Source organism: Thamnophis sirtalis, unplaced genomic scaffold, assembly GCF_051295495.1.
Source record: "Thamnophis sirtalis isolate CommonGarterSnake01/CBP01778 unplaced genomic scaffold, rThaSir2_p1.2 scaffold_13, whole genome shotgun sequence".
Lineage (NCBI taxonomy): Eukaryota > Metazoa > Chordata > Lepidosauria > Squamata > Natricidae > Thamnophis > Thamnophis sirtalis.
Genome location: NW_028261393.1, coordinates 20,383,187 through 20,399,417, shown reverse-complemented (window position 1 = coordinate 20,399,417; position 16,231 = coordinate 20,383,187). Strand labels below are relative to the sequence as shown.

The 16,231-nt window shown below is 43.1% G+C and overlaps 1 protein-coding gene across 1 annotated transcript in view; it reads left to right on the top strand.

Annotated features, from left to right (window-relative positions):
- CLIC4 (CLIC family member 4) overlaps positions 1–14,094 on the top strand; it is a 67,544-nt gene extending 53,450 nt beyond the window's left edge. The window contains exons 4-6 of the mRNA XM_087728102.1: positions 5,241–5,347; positions 12,734–12,915; positions 13,932–14,094. Coding sequence (XP_087584228.1) covers positions 5,241–5,347; positions 12,734–12,915; positions 13,932–14,093 — 451 coding nt within the window. The 3' untranslated portion in view covers position 14,094. The remainder of the gene's footprint in view (positions 1–5,240; positions 5,348–12,733; positions 12,916–13,931) is intronic.
- Positions 14,095–16,231: the final 2,137 nt, after the last annotated feature.

Sequence of the window (16,231 nt, the reverse complement as noted above, 5' to 3'; positions counted from 1 at the left end):
CCCCCCCTAAAAGAGGGTGAAAATTTGGGTGTGTTTTATACACCAAATGTAGCCCCGCCCAGCAGCCAGCCCCCCTTTCAGCCAGGAGTGGGTTCCAGCAGGCAGTACATCCGGTTCATTCATGTGCGCTCATGCACGTGCTTGATACATGCTGCATGTACATGCACAGTGCAATTAAAAGTTTTCTGTGCATGCGCATGACTGAAATACAAGATGGCGCCGCCTATGGCGCCTCCCGGAGAACCAGTTCACGGGCATGGCAGGCCTGAGTTGCTGCCGGTTCCAACAACCAAGGCTGCCATACCACTACCGGTTTGGCTGAACTGGTCCGAACCAGTAGGAACCCACCACTGCTTCGGCGTCCGCATGTCCTTTCAAATGGAGAGCCTCTCAAACAGCCTCCAAAAGCTCCAAAACAGAGGTGGGTTGCTCCTGGTTCGGTGGCGGTGGGAGGCTCTGCCCACCTGCTCAGACGCTTCTGTGCATGCGTAAAAGCATTGCACGAGCACCAGCAAACTGGCAGTAAACCAGTTAGCAACCCGCCACTGCTCCAAAACCTTCACCTCCAAAAGCCCCATTTGCAAAGGAGTGTCTCTTTGCAAAGGCAGTATCAGGCCTGCCTCCTTCAATATCCAAGAAAGCAAAACCTCAACTCCATTTGAATAGAGATCAAGGTACTTTTACCAGATATGAATTGAAAGCAGCGAAAAGGAAAGCAAGATCTGAGCCAAAAAGGCACCAACATGTACATATCAAATGTTTATCCAGCACCCTCCCCCCAATTCCCCAACCCAATGTCCAATCTGCGACTCCCAGAGGTGTCATGTGGGGTGTATCTTCAAAAAGCCTCATCAAGTTATAAAAGTATTAATACCACTTTATAATGCCTTGGTAAGGCCACACTTGGAATCCTGCATTCAGTTTTGGTTGCCACAATGTAGAAAAGATGTGGAGACTCTAGAAAGAGTGCAGAGAAGAGCAACAAAGATGATTAGGGGACTGGAGACTAAAACATATGAAGAACCGTTGCAGGAACTGGGTATGTCTAGTTTAATAGAAAGAAGGACTAGGGGAGACATGATAGCAGTGTTCCAATATCTCAGGGGTTGCCACAAAGAAAAGGGAGTCAAACTATTCTCCAAAGCAGCTGAGGGCAGGACAAGAAGCAATGGGTGGAAACTATTCAAGGAGAGAAGCAACTTAGAACTGAGGAGAAATTTCCTAACAGTTAGAACAATTAATCAGTGGAACAGCTTGCCTCCAGTAGTTGTGAATGCCCCAACACTGGAAGTCTTTAAAAAGATGTTGGATAGCCATTTGTCTGAAACTGTATAGGGTTTCCTGCCTAGGCAGGGGGTTGGACTAGAAGACCTCCAAGGTCCCTTCCAACTCTGCTATTGTATTATTGTATAAGATGGTATGCGAGATGGTTGGCCTTTACCAAGTCCAAACACCGGCCACCAGCATGTGCAGAAGATGGTGAGAACAAAACTCCCTTCTTCATAACTCCTCCAGCACCAGTAACTCCCCCTCCCAAATATCTCAAGCCCCCTCCCCTTCCCGTTTCTATGGCAGCCGATAGCAAGCAAGGAAAGTCGAGGCTGACAGGCAGCCTCTCAAAGTGCTCGTGCTGAAGCAGGCTAATATGCTGAAGCTGACCAGGCTGTTTCCTAAGGACGCCAGGCAGATGAATACAGATGGATGTTGGAAGGCAGAGGCAGATTTTTTACCCTTATTTTCCTCCCCAAAACGAAGGTGTGTCTTATATGCAGGAGCGGCTTATACTCCGAAAAATACGGTATTTCTGCAAAAGAAGTTGGAAATGGGCTTTTTATCACGTTTTGGTTTCTTTGCATAATTTTTACTTTCCCCCCTCTTTTATCACCTATATAGTTCCCTGTCTCCCTTTTTTAATCTATTATTTTCTTCCTGACCACTTGCTTTTTCTTGGTTTTTAATTTTTTATCTTTATTTTATTTTTTTAAAAATGGGTGAAATTACATTAAAATACATTAAAATAAAGACAACACGGAAGATGAAAAATAAAAAAAACAGATAGCATCTGAGCCCCATCCATAATTCATCTTCCTTACAAGTGGGGAGGTGATTAGTAAAATAAAGGATATGCATGATAACTGCTGTCCTCTTAACTGCAGGTTATTAGACATCCCCAAGCATGATAATTCAGTCTCTCAGGACAGGAAAAAAAATGGGGTGAAGACACCAGAAATTTACCACTGAAAATACTGTGCCAGTACTGTTCCCATACTGCTGGAGCTGGGGATAAAGGCAGAGCTGTTTCTAAGCTGGCTTCTATTTTGCCAAATAGACAGTTTTTGTCTCATTATTTTTAAAACTACTTTGGGATATACTTGACTTTTCAGTCAAAAGCTCTGTCTTACACAACACTGTTTCCACATGACTTTGTCCTGGTTAGATTTGAAATATTATATTCAGTTCTGGACAGGGATATTGAAAGGGATATGGATACACTTGAACAGAGCCAGAAAAGGGATGCTGAACACCAAGCTCACCAAATAACCATTAAAAGATCTGAACCTCATCTTATAGAGCCGTGATGGTGAGGCTATGGCACGCGTGCCCAAAGTGGCAGGCCCGGCGCCCGGCACGCACAGCCTTGCCTGTTTGTCTTCTGGGTTTCTGGCATGCATGCGCTCGCAACAGTCAAACCGGTGTGCGGAGGCGTGCCGGCCAGCTGATTGTTGGGTGTGCATGCGTGTTAGGACCCAGAAGTTTGGCTTTTCCGGAGTGCGATCCTTTAGCACATGTGGCAGTGCCGAAAACCAGCCTCTGCATGCACGCCGGCCAGCTGATAGTCGGGCGCACATGAGCACTAGAACACGGAAGTTTGGCTTCTCCGGAGTGTGGCCTTGACGAGTGCGCACACGCATGACATTTCCATGCAACGTGTCGAAAAGATTCACCATCACTGTTATAGAGAACCAGTTTGGTTGATGAGGGGCACCAGGAGATGGTGAGTTCTGGTCCTCTCTTAAGCATGAAAGCTGACTTTGGGCCAGTTACTCTTCGACTCAGTCGACTTCACCTTATTTCACAGGGTTGTTTTGGGGAACATGAGAAGGAGTAAGGAGTAGTGGCTATGCTTGCCACCTTGAGTTATTTAAAAATAATAAAGGTGGGATAAAAAAGATAAAAAGGTAGTGCTCTATCTAAAAATTTCTCGGTTGCAAGAGGTTGCTGTAGGATCTATTCATCATTGAAATTCAGACTCCGACAAAGACCGGGGGCTGCAAATGAATAGAAAGGAGATTCAGGCAACATCTGGAAGAATTTCCTGTGGGTAAGAGCTGTGGAACAAAGCAAGCAGAACAATGATTTTCAGACTAGCATCCTCACACCTGTGAGCTGCTGTTGGGATTTACTGGGTATTTTAGGGCCTCTGGGACCCAAATGTTTGCACGATCAACCGTCTCTTCCTCCCCTGCCCCCATTTTAATATATATATACATATATACATACATACATACATACATACATACATACACACACTCACACACACACACACACACATACACACATATGCGTGTGCGTGCGTGCGTGCGTGTGTGTGTGTGTGTGTGTGTGTGTGTGTGTGTGTGTGTTCCAGCATAATTCTGGAACTCCTCGAGCAATTTCAACCAAGCTTGGTATACAGATGACTTACCCTCTGGAGCAAAACGCTGTGGGGGGGTAAGACATCCCTAACACCTCTCGGAGTGTGTATTCTGTTAACATACAGCCTGTTGTGCCTTAAAATGGCTTCTACTGTACTCCCATAAAATGGCTTCTACTGTGCAGTGCAGTGGAGTTGCCATGGTAACGGCTTCACAGTACTCCAGAAGGAGGCTCTCTCTGGGAAGGGGGCAAATCCAACATTAGAAATTATATTTGGTCCTGACATTTTCCCCTTATAAATGAATACCAGGTTATTGGCTAGTATTGAATAAATTTCATTTCACAATCTTACTGCCCTCCACACTTTTAGGCTGTGGCCAAATTTGAGCTGAGTCTGCAAAGAGCCGTTACAATTCAAATGGCCTTTTCATACAGAACTGGAGTACTGGTAGTCCTCGACTTACAACCACAACGGTGCCCAAAACTTTCTGTTGCTAAGCAAGACGGTTGTTAAATAGGTTTTGCCCCATTTAACCGTCTTTCTTGCCACAGCAGTTGAGTGAATCTCTGCAGTTGTTAAGTTAGGAACATGGCTGCTAAATGAATCTGGCTTCCCCATTGACGTTGCTTGTCAGAAGGTCGCAGAAGGGGCGGGTCACATGACCCCAGGATACTGCAACCGTCACCAATACAAGCCAGTTGCCAAGCATTCAAATTTTGATCGCGTCACCATGGGGATGCTGCAGCAGTCTTAAGTGTGGAAAATGGTGATAAGTTCCTTTTTTCAGTGCGGTTGTAACTTTGAAGAGTCACTAAATGAGCTGTGGTAGGTTGAGGACTACCTGTATGCTGGATATTTCAATCCTAAGGATCATTTTAAGGACTTCTTAAGTGGATATTGGATCAAAATCAAGTGTTGTGGCCCGCCAGTGGCCAGCAGAGCTGGCAGCAGATTCGGAGAGTGAGGAGGTTGGGGAGGAACATGGGCCAGTCCTGGAGTCTGGGGAAGGCTCTGACGAGGGCTCTGTGTCGGAGGCAGAGAGAGGGCCAGAGCCGTATGCCAGTTATCAGTGTCAGAGATCAGTGAGGCAGAAGAGCAGCTGGAGCCTGTTCCCAGTTTGCGCATGCACAGAGTTGCCAGAAGAAGGGAACAGCTAAAGAATAGGGGAGGAAGGCCACAGGGGGACAGTGAATGGCCCCTCCCAGAGCAAGTAAAGGAAGAGCGAAAGGGGAGTAGAGTTTGCAGGAGACAATTAGTTCACTTAATTGGTTCCTGACTCTCAAAGGCTCCTTGCCAAGTTTTGCAGATATCGGCCTGTCAGATCTCCAAGCCCAATAAGGTCTGTGACTGTAAATCCTTCCTTGAAAAACTTTGCTGGATGTGAGTGAGCAGAATTCACAGTAAATTAATAAAAGGGTTTTTTGGCGGGACCAGGAGTTTGCTTCGTGCTCTTGGGAAGCCTGGGTCAGAAAATTGAGATTCAAATGTTGGAGTGTCACCGATCGGTATTGAAAAGGATGTTACTAATAATGAATGTTACAAGGAATAAATTGAGAGGCCTAATCCTGTATCCTAGCTCATGCTGTCACTTAATCTCTTTCAGATATCTAAAGCTTTCAGCAAAACACCCAGAATCAAATACTGCTGGAATGGACATCTTTGCTAAATTTTCAGCTTTTATCAAGAATTCCAGACCTGAAGCCAATGAAGGTAGGAAATCCATGCTGGGTTTCTCCTTTGATTGCTATGTTGCATTAGGGCTGCTTGCTCCAATTAGAATAGAGTAGAGCAAGAATAGAATAAAATAGAATAGAATAGAATATGGAATGAAGAATGGAATAGAATAGAATAGAATAGAATAGAATAGAATAGAAAATGAGAAAAAGAATAGTATAGAATAGAATATGGAAAGAAGAATGGAATAGAAATAGAATAGAAAATGGGAAGAAGAATAGAATAGAATATGAATAGAATAGAAAATGAGAAGAAGAATAGAATATGGAATGAAGAATGGAATAGAATAGGAATGGAATAGAATAGAAAATGAGAATAGTATAGACTAGAATAGAATAGAAATAGAATAGAATATGGAATGAAGAATAGAATAGGAATAGAATAGAAAATGGGAAGAAGAATAGAATAGAATAGGAATAGAATAGAAAATGAGAAGAATAGAATATGGAATGAAGAATAGAATAGGAATAGAATAGAAAATGGGAAGAAGAATAGAATAGAATAGGAATAGAATAGAAAATGAGAAGAATAGAATAGAATATGGAATGAAGAATAGAATAGGAATAGAATAGAAAATGGGAAGAAGAATAGAATAGAATTCTTTATTGGCCAAGTGTGATTGGACACACCAGGAATTTGTCTTGAGTGCAAATGCTCTCAGTGTATATAAGGAGGATAAAATGTATTCATCAAGAATAAAAAGATACAACATTTAATGATAGTCATAGGGTACAAATAAGCAATCAAATCATACTAGGAAACCATCAATATAAATTGGAAGGATACAAGCAACAAAGTTACAGTCACACAGTCATACGTGGGAGGAGATGAGTGATAGGAAAGATGAGAAGATTAATAGTAACACACACTTAGTAAATAGTTTGACAGTGTCGTGGGAATTATTTGTTCAGCAGAGTGATGGCATTGGGGGGGGGAAACTGTCCTTGTGTCTAGTTGTTCTGGTGTGCAGTGCCCTTTAGTGTCGTTTTGAGGGTAAGAGTTGAAACAATTAATGTCCAGGATGTGAGGGGTCTGTAGATATTTTCACAGTCTTCTTTTTCACTCGTGCAGTATAGAAGGAAGCTTTTTTCTCTGTAAACATACACGTAGTCCTTGGCTTACAACAGTTCACTTAATGACCGTTCAATGTTACAACAGCACTGAGAAAAGTGACACGCCGTTTTTCACACTTAACTGTTGAAGCATCCTCCCACACGGTTACATGATCAAAATTCAGATGCTTGGAAACGGATTCATATTTAGCATTGTTGTTACAGTGTCCTGGGGTTATGTGATCCCCTTTTGCAACCTTCTGACAAGCACTTAAGATTCAAGTCTAATAATACAAGTCTAATAATAAACTCAACTTAAGATTCACTTAACAATGCTGTTACTAATTTAACAACTGCAGTGATTCACTTGACAACTATGACAAGGAAAGTCATAAAACTGGGGAGGAGCAAACCTCATTCAACAACCGTCTCGCTTAGTAACAGAAATTTTGGGCTCAATAAGTCATAGGTGAAGAAGGATACCTGTAGTCTAATTCTTCCCCTGTCCTAAGAAAGGAGGTTTTTTAAAAGAGTTTTCCCCAAATGAATGATATTGAAATATATTAGACTTCAACATCCCTAACCAGCACCGGGCAAGCTGCATGTTGCACAGAGGCATGTAATGAATCCTGCTGGCCTCTATTGCAGCAGAATAGTGTCAGGAGCAGCGAAGTGATGGATTATTTCCTGTTCTGACTCACCAGTCTGCTCACTTCACCTCAAGTCCTTCCAGATGCATCTTTGCAACAGGGCACAAAGGAAGCACCTGAGGTAGGGATGCTTCTGTTAGCAGAGAATAAGCAAGGGGCAGAAAGAAGCTAACCTCTACTTTCAATGGGTGTCTTCTAAAATGGCAACAACAATTAAGATGACATTTCAAGATCCTGCCTGTTTTTGGGTGTCGCACAACTTTAGAATCGAATAGAATAGAATCACAGAGTTGGAAGGGACCTTGGAGGTCTTCTAGTCCAACCCTCTGCTCAGGCAGGAAGCCCTACACCACGTCAAAAAAATGGTTGTCCAATCTCTTCTTAAAAACTTCCACTGTTGGGGCATTCACAACTTCTAGAGGCAAATTGTTCCACCGATTAATTGTTCTAATGGTCAGGAAATTTCTCCTTAGTTCTAGGTTGCTTCTCTCCTTGATTAATTTCCACTCATTGCTTCTTGTCCTACCCTCAGGTGCTTTGGAGAATAGTTTGAATCCCTCTTTTTTGTGGCAACCCCTGAGATATTGGAGCACTGCTATCGTGTCCTTCTTTTCATAAGCCTAGACATACCCAGTTCCAGCAACCATTGTTTATATGTTTTAGTCTCCAGTCCCCTAATCATCTTTCTTGCTCTTCTCTGCACTTTTTAACACAATGATAGAGTTGGAAGGGAGCTTTGCGGTATTCTAGTCCAACTTCCTGCTATACCATTTCAGTCAAATGGCTGTCCAATCGCTTCTTAAACATCTGCAGCATTGGAGCACTCATATCTTCTGAATATAGGTGTACCCAAATGCATTTCTTCTGAATTGCTAAGAGCTGGGAAAGAGAATACTTTTTCCTGCACACGGACAAGGTCCTTTATTTAACGCCCCAGGAAACCAGCATTCGTGCAGGGTGTGTTGGTGGCAACCTCGAGGCATATGGAACTTCTGAATTGCCCTCAGTTCCTATCGGTGTTGCCTCAGACGAAAAAAGCAGAATGCAAATAAGATGGGGAGCTCTGAAGCGTAAATCCCTCTGCAGAATCACTCACTCTTCCCCTCCAGGAAAAGGAAGATATTGCATCACATGGCCTGTAACACTAGGAGTCATTGTGCATCAGGATTAATTAGAATCCAGCTGTTGGGATTATTTTCCTGGTGATATTATTAGTGGGTGGTAGATTAGGGGTCTGGAGGAGGATATGATGAACAGTTATGGGAACTAGGTACGCCTAATCTAACAAAGAGAACGACTAGGGCAGTGGTGAAATTCAAAAAATTTTACTACTGGTTCTGTGGACATGGTGTGGCTTGGTGGGCGTGGCAGAGGAAGGATACTGCAAAATCTCCATTCCCATTACACTCTGAGGCCAGCCAGAGGTGGCATTTGCTGGTTCTCCAAACTACTCAAATTCCCCACTATCGGTTCTCCAGAACTTGTCAGAACCTGCTGGATTTCACCCCTGGACTAGGAGCATATAATAGCAGTTCTTCCAATATTTGAGAGGCTACCACAAAGAAGAACCTGTTCTCCAAAGCACCTGAAGGCAGGATAGGAAGTACCAGATGGAAGCTGATCAAAGACAGAGCCCACTGCTTGGGTAAAGGTGTTGGGCTAGAAGACCTACAAGGTCCCATCCAAATCCTGTTATTCTGCATTCTGTAATTAAGAAGAAATTTCCTGACGGTGAGAACAGTTAATCAGTGGAATAGCTTCCCTCCAAAAGTTGTGGGTGCTCCAACACTGGAAGTTTTAAAGAAGAGATTGGAGAGCCATTTGTCTGACATGGTATAGGGTCCCCTGCTTGAGCAGGGGGTTGGACTAGAAGACCTCCAAAGGTCCCTTCCAACTCTTTTATTCTTTATAAGCTTCTTGCCATGCAAATAACTATATGTAGCCTTCCTTTGGACCTCTTGTAAAAAATTGTAGGCTCTATAGGGATAGTTGGAAGAAATTTCAAGTGGAAAGACACTGGAAACAATGGTGGCTGTTTGGAAAGGTGGTTTTAATGGTGGGAAGGACCACATGGTTTCAGGTCCTGGGGGGGAAAAGGGAAGAGATGCTGAGAGTTTTCCCTGAGTTTTATGCCCTCTCTGGGCTTTTGAATTTGAGCTTGTATTCTGATTGGTTGTCAGACTCCCGTGGGGCCACGCAGGGGCAACTCTGTAGGCTGTCCTGAGTCCCAGGCTTGGTTGACTCTTGCTGGGTGATGATATAATGAAAGGAGTTTGGGATTCCTACTATGGCTCTGTCCAAAGGAAGTAGATCTTTGTTATGTAGAATAGACTGGCCCAGGTCTTTTTTTAAAATATATTTAATTGTTTTTGCATTTAAAATACAGAGCACAGTGAAGCTGTTATGGCCATACAAACACAGCATATACACATAATCTTATCCATTCACTGTCAGCCTATTTAATATATTATCTATCCTTCTATCCAATCACATTATTTACAATTTGTTCCAGTCTTGTCACCTTGTCTAATACCAATAATAAAATCTGTTCCAAACTTCATAATATTCCGACTCCCCTTTCTTTTTTAATTCTATGGTGAGCCTATCTCCTTCCGCACAGGCCCAGATTTTTCTAAGTATGTCTAAATCTGATGGGATACCTTCCCTCCCCCTCCAATACTGCACATAGGTTATTCACGCCGCAATCAATACATGGCTAAATAATAGCAGAGTTGGAAGGGACCTTGGAGGTCTTCTAGTCCAACCCCATGTCTAGGCAGGAAACCCTATACCCTTTCAAACAAATGGCTATCCAACATCTTCTTAAAGACTTCCAGTGTTGGGGCACTCACAACTTCTGGAGGCAACTTGTGTTCCACTGATTAATTGTTCTAACTGTCAGGAAATTTCTCCTCAGTTCTAAGTTGCTTCTCTCCTTGATTAGTTTCCACCCATTGCTTCTTGTTCTGCCCTCAGGTGCTTTGGAGAATAGCTTGACTTCCTCTTCTTTGTGGCAACCCCTGAGATATTGGAAGACTGCTATCATGTCTCCCCTAGTCCTTCTTTCTATTAAACTAGACATACCCAGTTCCTGCAACGGTTCTTCATATGTTTTAGTCTCCAGCCCCCTAATCATCTTTGTTGCTCTTCTCTGAACTCTTTCTAGAGTCTCCATATCTTTTCTACATTGTGGTGACCAAAACTGAATGCAGTATTCCAAGTGTGGCCTTACCAAGGCCTTTTAAAGTGGTATTAACACTTCACGTGATCTTGATTCTCTCCCTCTGTTTATGCAGCCTAAAACTGTGTGGGCTTTTTTAGCAGCTGCTGTACACGGTTGGCTCATATTTAAATAAAGCACATCCTTCTTATACCCTTCTGGTATTATACCTAGGAGGAAAATTTCTGGTTTGAACAGAATTTGATCTCCCACCATTTGTTCCAGCCATTGTTATACCATTCTCCAATATCTTTTGGCCTCATTGCCTGTCCACCATATATGGGAAAAGGTGCTGGGAGGTTTTTTGCACTTCCAACAATTTGGGGCCAACTTTTTAAACATTTTAGAGAGCCATGCTGGGGGAAGATGCCACCTGTAAAACATCTTGTACAGATTTTCCTTGTAGGGCGTGGCCATTGTTAATTTCCGATTGAGTGTCCAAAGTCTTTCCCATTTACTGGCCCAGGTCTTAATGGCCCATTGACAAAGGTGGTGGGGGCTGAGTTTCTGCCTCCCTTTTGGGGGAAATATTCTGCCCTTTTAATATTTCCTAAAATATCTCATTTTCCTATGGGAGGCGTAGGTGCTAACTTCCTACAGGAGGGACATAAATTCTTAAAATTAGAGAGACCTCATTTGCTCTACAGAATCAACAAAGTGTGCTCTGCTCCCCAAAACTTATCCAAACAAAAATCGAAAAAGCGAGTGTGGCAACTGGGAATTCTTGGAGACACTTTAGTTCTGTAACTGCAGGCTTACCTAAACAAGTCTCCAGATCTTTCATTTTTATTTGAAAGGAGAGAAGGAACCTCTGTTTTTAGCCCAGGTTTCTGCAAGAAGCCAAGTTGGGTTGAAGAAGATCGCCCTCTGGTGGTGTTCTGAAGGAACCAAGCCAGAGCAGTGATGGAGATTTGGAGGGGGGGGGGAATGACTCACAAGCAACTGGACTAAACAGACTCACCTTTTATGGCCTTTCTTGCCACAGTTGTTAAGTGAATCACTGCAGTTTGATAAGTTAGTAACACAGTTGTAAAGTGAATCTGGCTTCTCCATTGATTTCGGTTGACAGAAGCGTGCAAAAGGGGATCGCATGATTACTTTGCAATGAATCAGTTGCCAAGAGTCTGAATTTTGAACTTGCGACCGTGGGCAAGAATCATGTGAAAAAACTGTCACAAGTCACTTTTTTCAGTGCTGTTGTAACTCCAAAAGGTCACTAAAGGAACTGTTGTAAGTCGACTACCTGTTTTAGTGAGATGAGCGGCATGAAAATCCAATGAATGAATGAAAGTAAACCAAAATACCAAAAGTGATAATTGAAATAAATGTCAGAAGAAACAGCCCAATACAGGTAGTCCTCAACTTATGACCACAATTGAGCCCAATATTTATGTCGTGAAGTGATAAATTTGTTAAGTGAGTTTTGCCACATTTTACAACTTTTCTCACTACATTTTGTTAAGTGAATCGCTGCAGTTGTTAAATTAGTAACACAGCTGTTAAGTGAATCGGGCTTGTTGGTAGGTTACAAAAGGGGATCACATTATTATAGGAGACTGCAACCGTCATAAATATGAATCCGTGGTCAAGCATCCAAATGTAAATCACATGACCACGGGGTTGCTACAGTGGTCATAAGTGTGAAAACTAGTAATAAGTCACTTTTTTTCAGTACAGTTGTAATTTCGAATGGCCACTAAATGAACGGTTGTAAGTCGAGGACTACTTGTAAACAGCAGTGGTACCGTGTTTTCCTGAAAATAAGACAGAGTCTTATTTTCTTTTCACCTCCAAAATAAGCGCTTGGCCTTATTTTCAGGGAGGTCTTATTATTTGTGAAGTGCAGATGGCCCCTTAATCTCAGCCCGGGGATCAGCTGATCCAGAAAGGGCCGGAAGTTCTGTCTCTGTTTCTGGCACACTCTTGCCAGCCCTGGTGCTGCTGGGCCTGTTGCTCTTTTTGTGGCCGCCACTAAAAGAAGGAGCGCGGGAGCTGGGGTTTGTGGGAGTGGCTTCCGTGAGGCCATTCCGCGTGGATGGCAGGCGCATGTAGGGCGTGTGGGGCATGTTTCCCACTTTCCACTCCCCAGGAAATGGCGGGGACTGGCTGTGCATCCAGTTAAATATTTTAGGGAAGGGCTTATTTTGGAGGGAGGGCTTATTTTAGCGCATGCGCTCCAAAGCCTGATTGGGCTTATCATCTGGCAGGTCTTATTTTTGAGGAAACAGGGTAGAAGGCAGTAGACGTCATTAAAATTACTCTGAACTCTTCCCAGAAGGCTACTACTCCATCCATTGGCTACCTTACCAGCTGGGGAATTTTGAGAGTTGAAGTCCACACCTCTTAAAGCTTAAAACACTGTTTTAGAGAGATGTCAGAGGGATGCCCTAAAATTCTTCACTATTGTTTTCCCCTTTCCCCGTTGCCTTTCTTCCTACAGCCTTAGAGAGGGGTCTTTTGAAAACTCTACAGAAGCTGGATGAGTACTTAATCAGTCCCCTCCCTGATGAGATTGACGAGAACAGCATGGAAGACATCCTTGCCTCTACGCGCAAATTTCTGGATGGGAATGAGATGACACTAGCAGACTGCAACTTGTTACCCAAGCTGCACATCGTCAAAGTAAGGTGGAATTTGACCCGAGAACTGAAACAAGCCTACATGCCGATTTAACGCTAGCTTAAATGTCTGTCGAGGTTTTCAATCATCCAAGTCATGGTTGAGGCAAAAGACAGCTTTCTTGGTTGTTTTCCTTCTCCTCCTAGAGGCTTCTTCAGTTCTGAAATGAAGAACCTTCTGGGATGAGAAAGAGAAAGTTTTCAAGGAAAATCACCAAGGAAGTCCAGTTTCCTTTTGAGAAACGCCCTTGGGATTTCATGCTAGAGTTTCCGCTAAATCCATGAAATTGATAACCAGTTCAAACTGGTTGTTTTTTCTGAAACCCTTGTGTTACGGCTAAGTTAGAATTTTCTGGATGAACACTGAATCACTTGAAAGTTAAAAGAGGTTCCAGAAGCAGTTAGCCTCATATTTATTTAAATCAGCATTTTTTTTCAAACTTAGTAACTTTAGGTTCCCTGGCTGGGGAATTTCTGGGCGTTGAAGTTCACACATCTTAAAGTTGCTAAAGTGTGCATCGGTGGGTTATTTGGAGGCTTTCTGCAGGAAATCCAGTGAATTAAATGCTGCGTTGGTGGTTCTCAGAGAAGCTCCATTTAGACCAGGAGTGTCAAACTTAAGGCCCGGGGGCCAGATCCATCCCATGGGGTACTTAGATTTGGACTGGGGGGCTGCTCTGGAAACAGTGAAGGACCGGCCCATGGTGCCCCTGTCAGCAAAAACAGAGCCCAGGAGCTCCATTTTTGATGACAGAGAGTTGCAGGAGGCTGTTGTAGCTGAAAACGGAGCTTGGGAGCCTATTTTTGCTGGCAGAGTGCTCAGGCCACCACAGGTGCTCCCGACACAAATGATGTTGAGCTGGCTACGTTCATCCTGGCTATGCCCATCCCACCCCGCCCCCCCAAGGTCAAACAAAACCCTGATGCAACCCTCAATGAAATCGAGTTTGACACCCCTGATTTAGGCCTCCAGTTTCTCCCAAACACTTTATTGAGACCCAGTTCTTTCTTTGCTCCTAGATTGTGGCCAAAAAGTATCGCAACTTTGATATTCCCAAGTCCCTGACGGGCGTCTGGAGATACCTGAAGAACGCCTACAGCCGTGATGAATTCACCAACACTTGTCCTGGAGAGAAAGAGATTGAAATCGCCTACAGCGACGTAGCTAAAAGACTCGCTTGAAGGGAAAAAAAGTGGCGTTGCACATGTATAAGCAAAAGCTCTTTTTAACAGACTGCTCTCTCTGTTTTTGATTTTTGTCTTTTAAGATAGCCATTAACTTTGCATGTATCTTGCAGTTCATTCAAGTGCTACACTGGGCAGGCCAGGTATTGTCATTTGTCTTTCTCCCTTTTGTGAAATGCAAATTTATATTAACACGGCTTATTTGTTTTGCCTCCTGTAAAATGGGCAAATGCAGCCATTAAAGAGGGCAGTGAAGCCATTGTGGAATCTCTGCCTCTCCCACCCCCCTTCCCAAACTTCAGTGGTCCAGGGTTATGGAGCACTCAACCTATGGACCTAATAAGTGGGTTCTGGATTCAGGTTAGTCCTAGAGCCGGTTCATATTGACAATGTCAGGGTTCCAAGTAACACCCCCAACGAAAGAAGACTCCGAGGCTTGAGCTTCCTCAAAGTTCCATTTTATTAGAGATATCATATTGGCACATCTGGGAGAACCCAAATCTGAAAACTTCCAGGTTTTCCCCACCCAAGTCAAAATCCAAGCCCTTGCCCAGCACCCACATGTCCGTCACATGGCCCAATCAGGCACCGTCCCAATGGGAGATGCCTCCCAGTCACCTCATCGCAGCTGAAGGGCCAGATGACCTTGACTTTCTGAGGAAGAATGTTGTTATGGCTACAGAGCACCCACACACAGTATAATCCCCCCTCCCATTTTCCCACAGTAGAATGAAGTACAAAAGGTAAAAGATGGCTTCCATGTCCTGCTGGAGCAGGGGGTTGGACTAGATGACCTCCATGTTCCTTCCAACTCTAGTTTGCTGTGCTCTTTCAAGTTATCCTCTGAGGCTACATCTAGTGCCAGGTTTGTGGTTCTTCCTCCTCCTTCCTTCCTTCCTTCCTTCCTTCCTTCCTTCCTTCCTTCCTTCCTTCCTTCCTTCCTTCCTTCCTTCCTTCCTTCCTTCCTTCCTTCCTTCCTTCCTTGCAGCACCCATTCCACCCCCCGTTTTTGGCCTAGCAGGCCTCAGGGAAGCCTCATGGGAATAAAAACGGACCCCAAATGCTTAAAAAAAAAGTTTAAAAAAAGTTCCTACCATCACGCAGCACAGCTGATCATCATAACATTTTTTTTACTTTGTTAAGCATCTTTTACTACCGGTGAACTGGCCCGAATAGGTAGCATTTCACCCCTGAGTCAAAGCTATGCTGGTTAGAAGTACATAGGGGTGTCTTTAGGACAAAGGATCAGAAAAATCAAGGTAGAGGCCACAAGCCTGTGATTCAAACCACAATGCATTCTGATGCAAACTAACATGGGGTAAGACTTTGACTGTTTGATTGTCATGTCCATCTTGACTTCCTTGAGCATCATCTTTGCAGGTCTCCACCAAAATAGAGTAACTTAATGGCTGAGGTGCATCTGTTTTTTTTTTGCTAAGGTCAGAATCTTGCTAAATTCTACTGTTTTATTTGTAATTTTCAGGCAAGTGTTGTTTAAACATCAGCTTATTTGCCTTAACTAGACAACCTGCATTGTTCCCTCACTGTAATTCTTCCTGTGAAGCAAGCCAAGTGCCTTTTCCGCTCTTTTATTAAGGTCTTACATTGGGATTTATCTGTCTCCTACTCTGTTCTTTTCCCCCCATAAATGTTATTAAGCACTACTATAACATATAAAATATAGGAAAAACAAAAGTTAGAAAAATAAGAGAAAGAAAGAGAGTAGCTCCTTGCCTCTTTACCTGATGGATTATTTTTCATGCCACAATCACAATATATCAAAAGGTCAGTTGTGTTTTTTTCCACTTATAACAGCATTGAGGAACAATGTTGTAATTCAATTTCAAAAGACCAAAAGCCTAATAAATTTGATTTTCTTCCTTTTAAAAGGCCACTGCTTGAGGCGCGGAATGTCTTTTCCGTTTGTTTTAACTCCTATGAATAATAAGCTTCAAAACCATCTTGCTTATGTGGGATTTGTTTGGTTTTTTTTAAAAAAAAATGGTATAATTTTTACATTGATGTGTAAACCTTTAACCCTGTAATCTTCTTGTTTTCAAGGGAGCATCTTTCATTTTAAGTTTTTGCTGACCAATTTGCAGAGCACAAGCTCCACTGAATTTATTATGATTTAT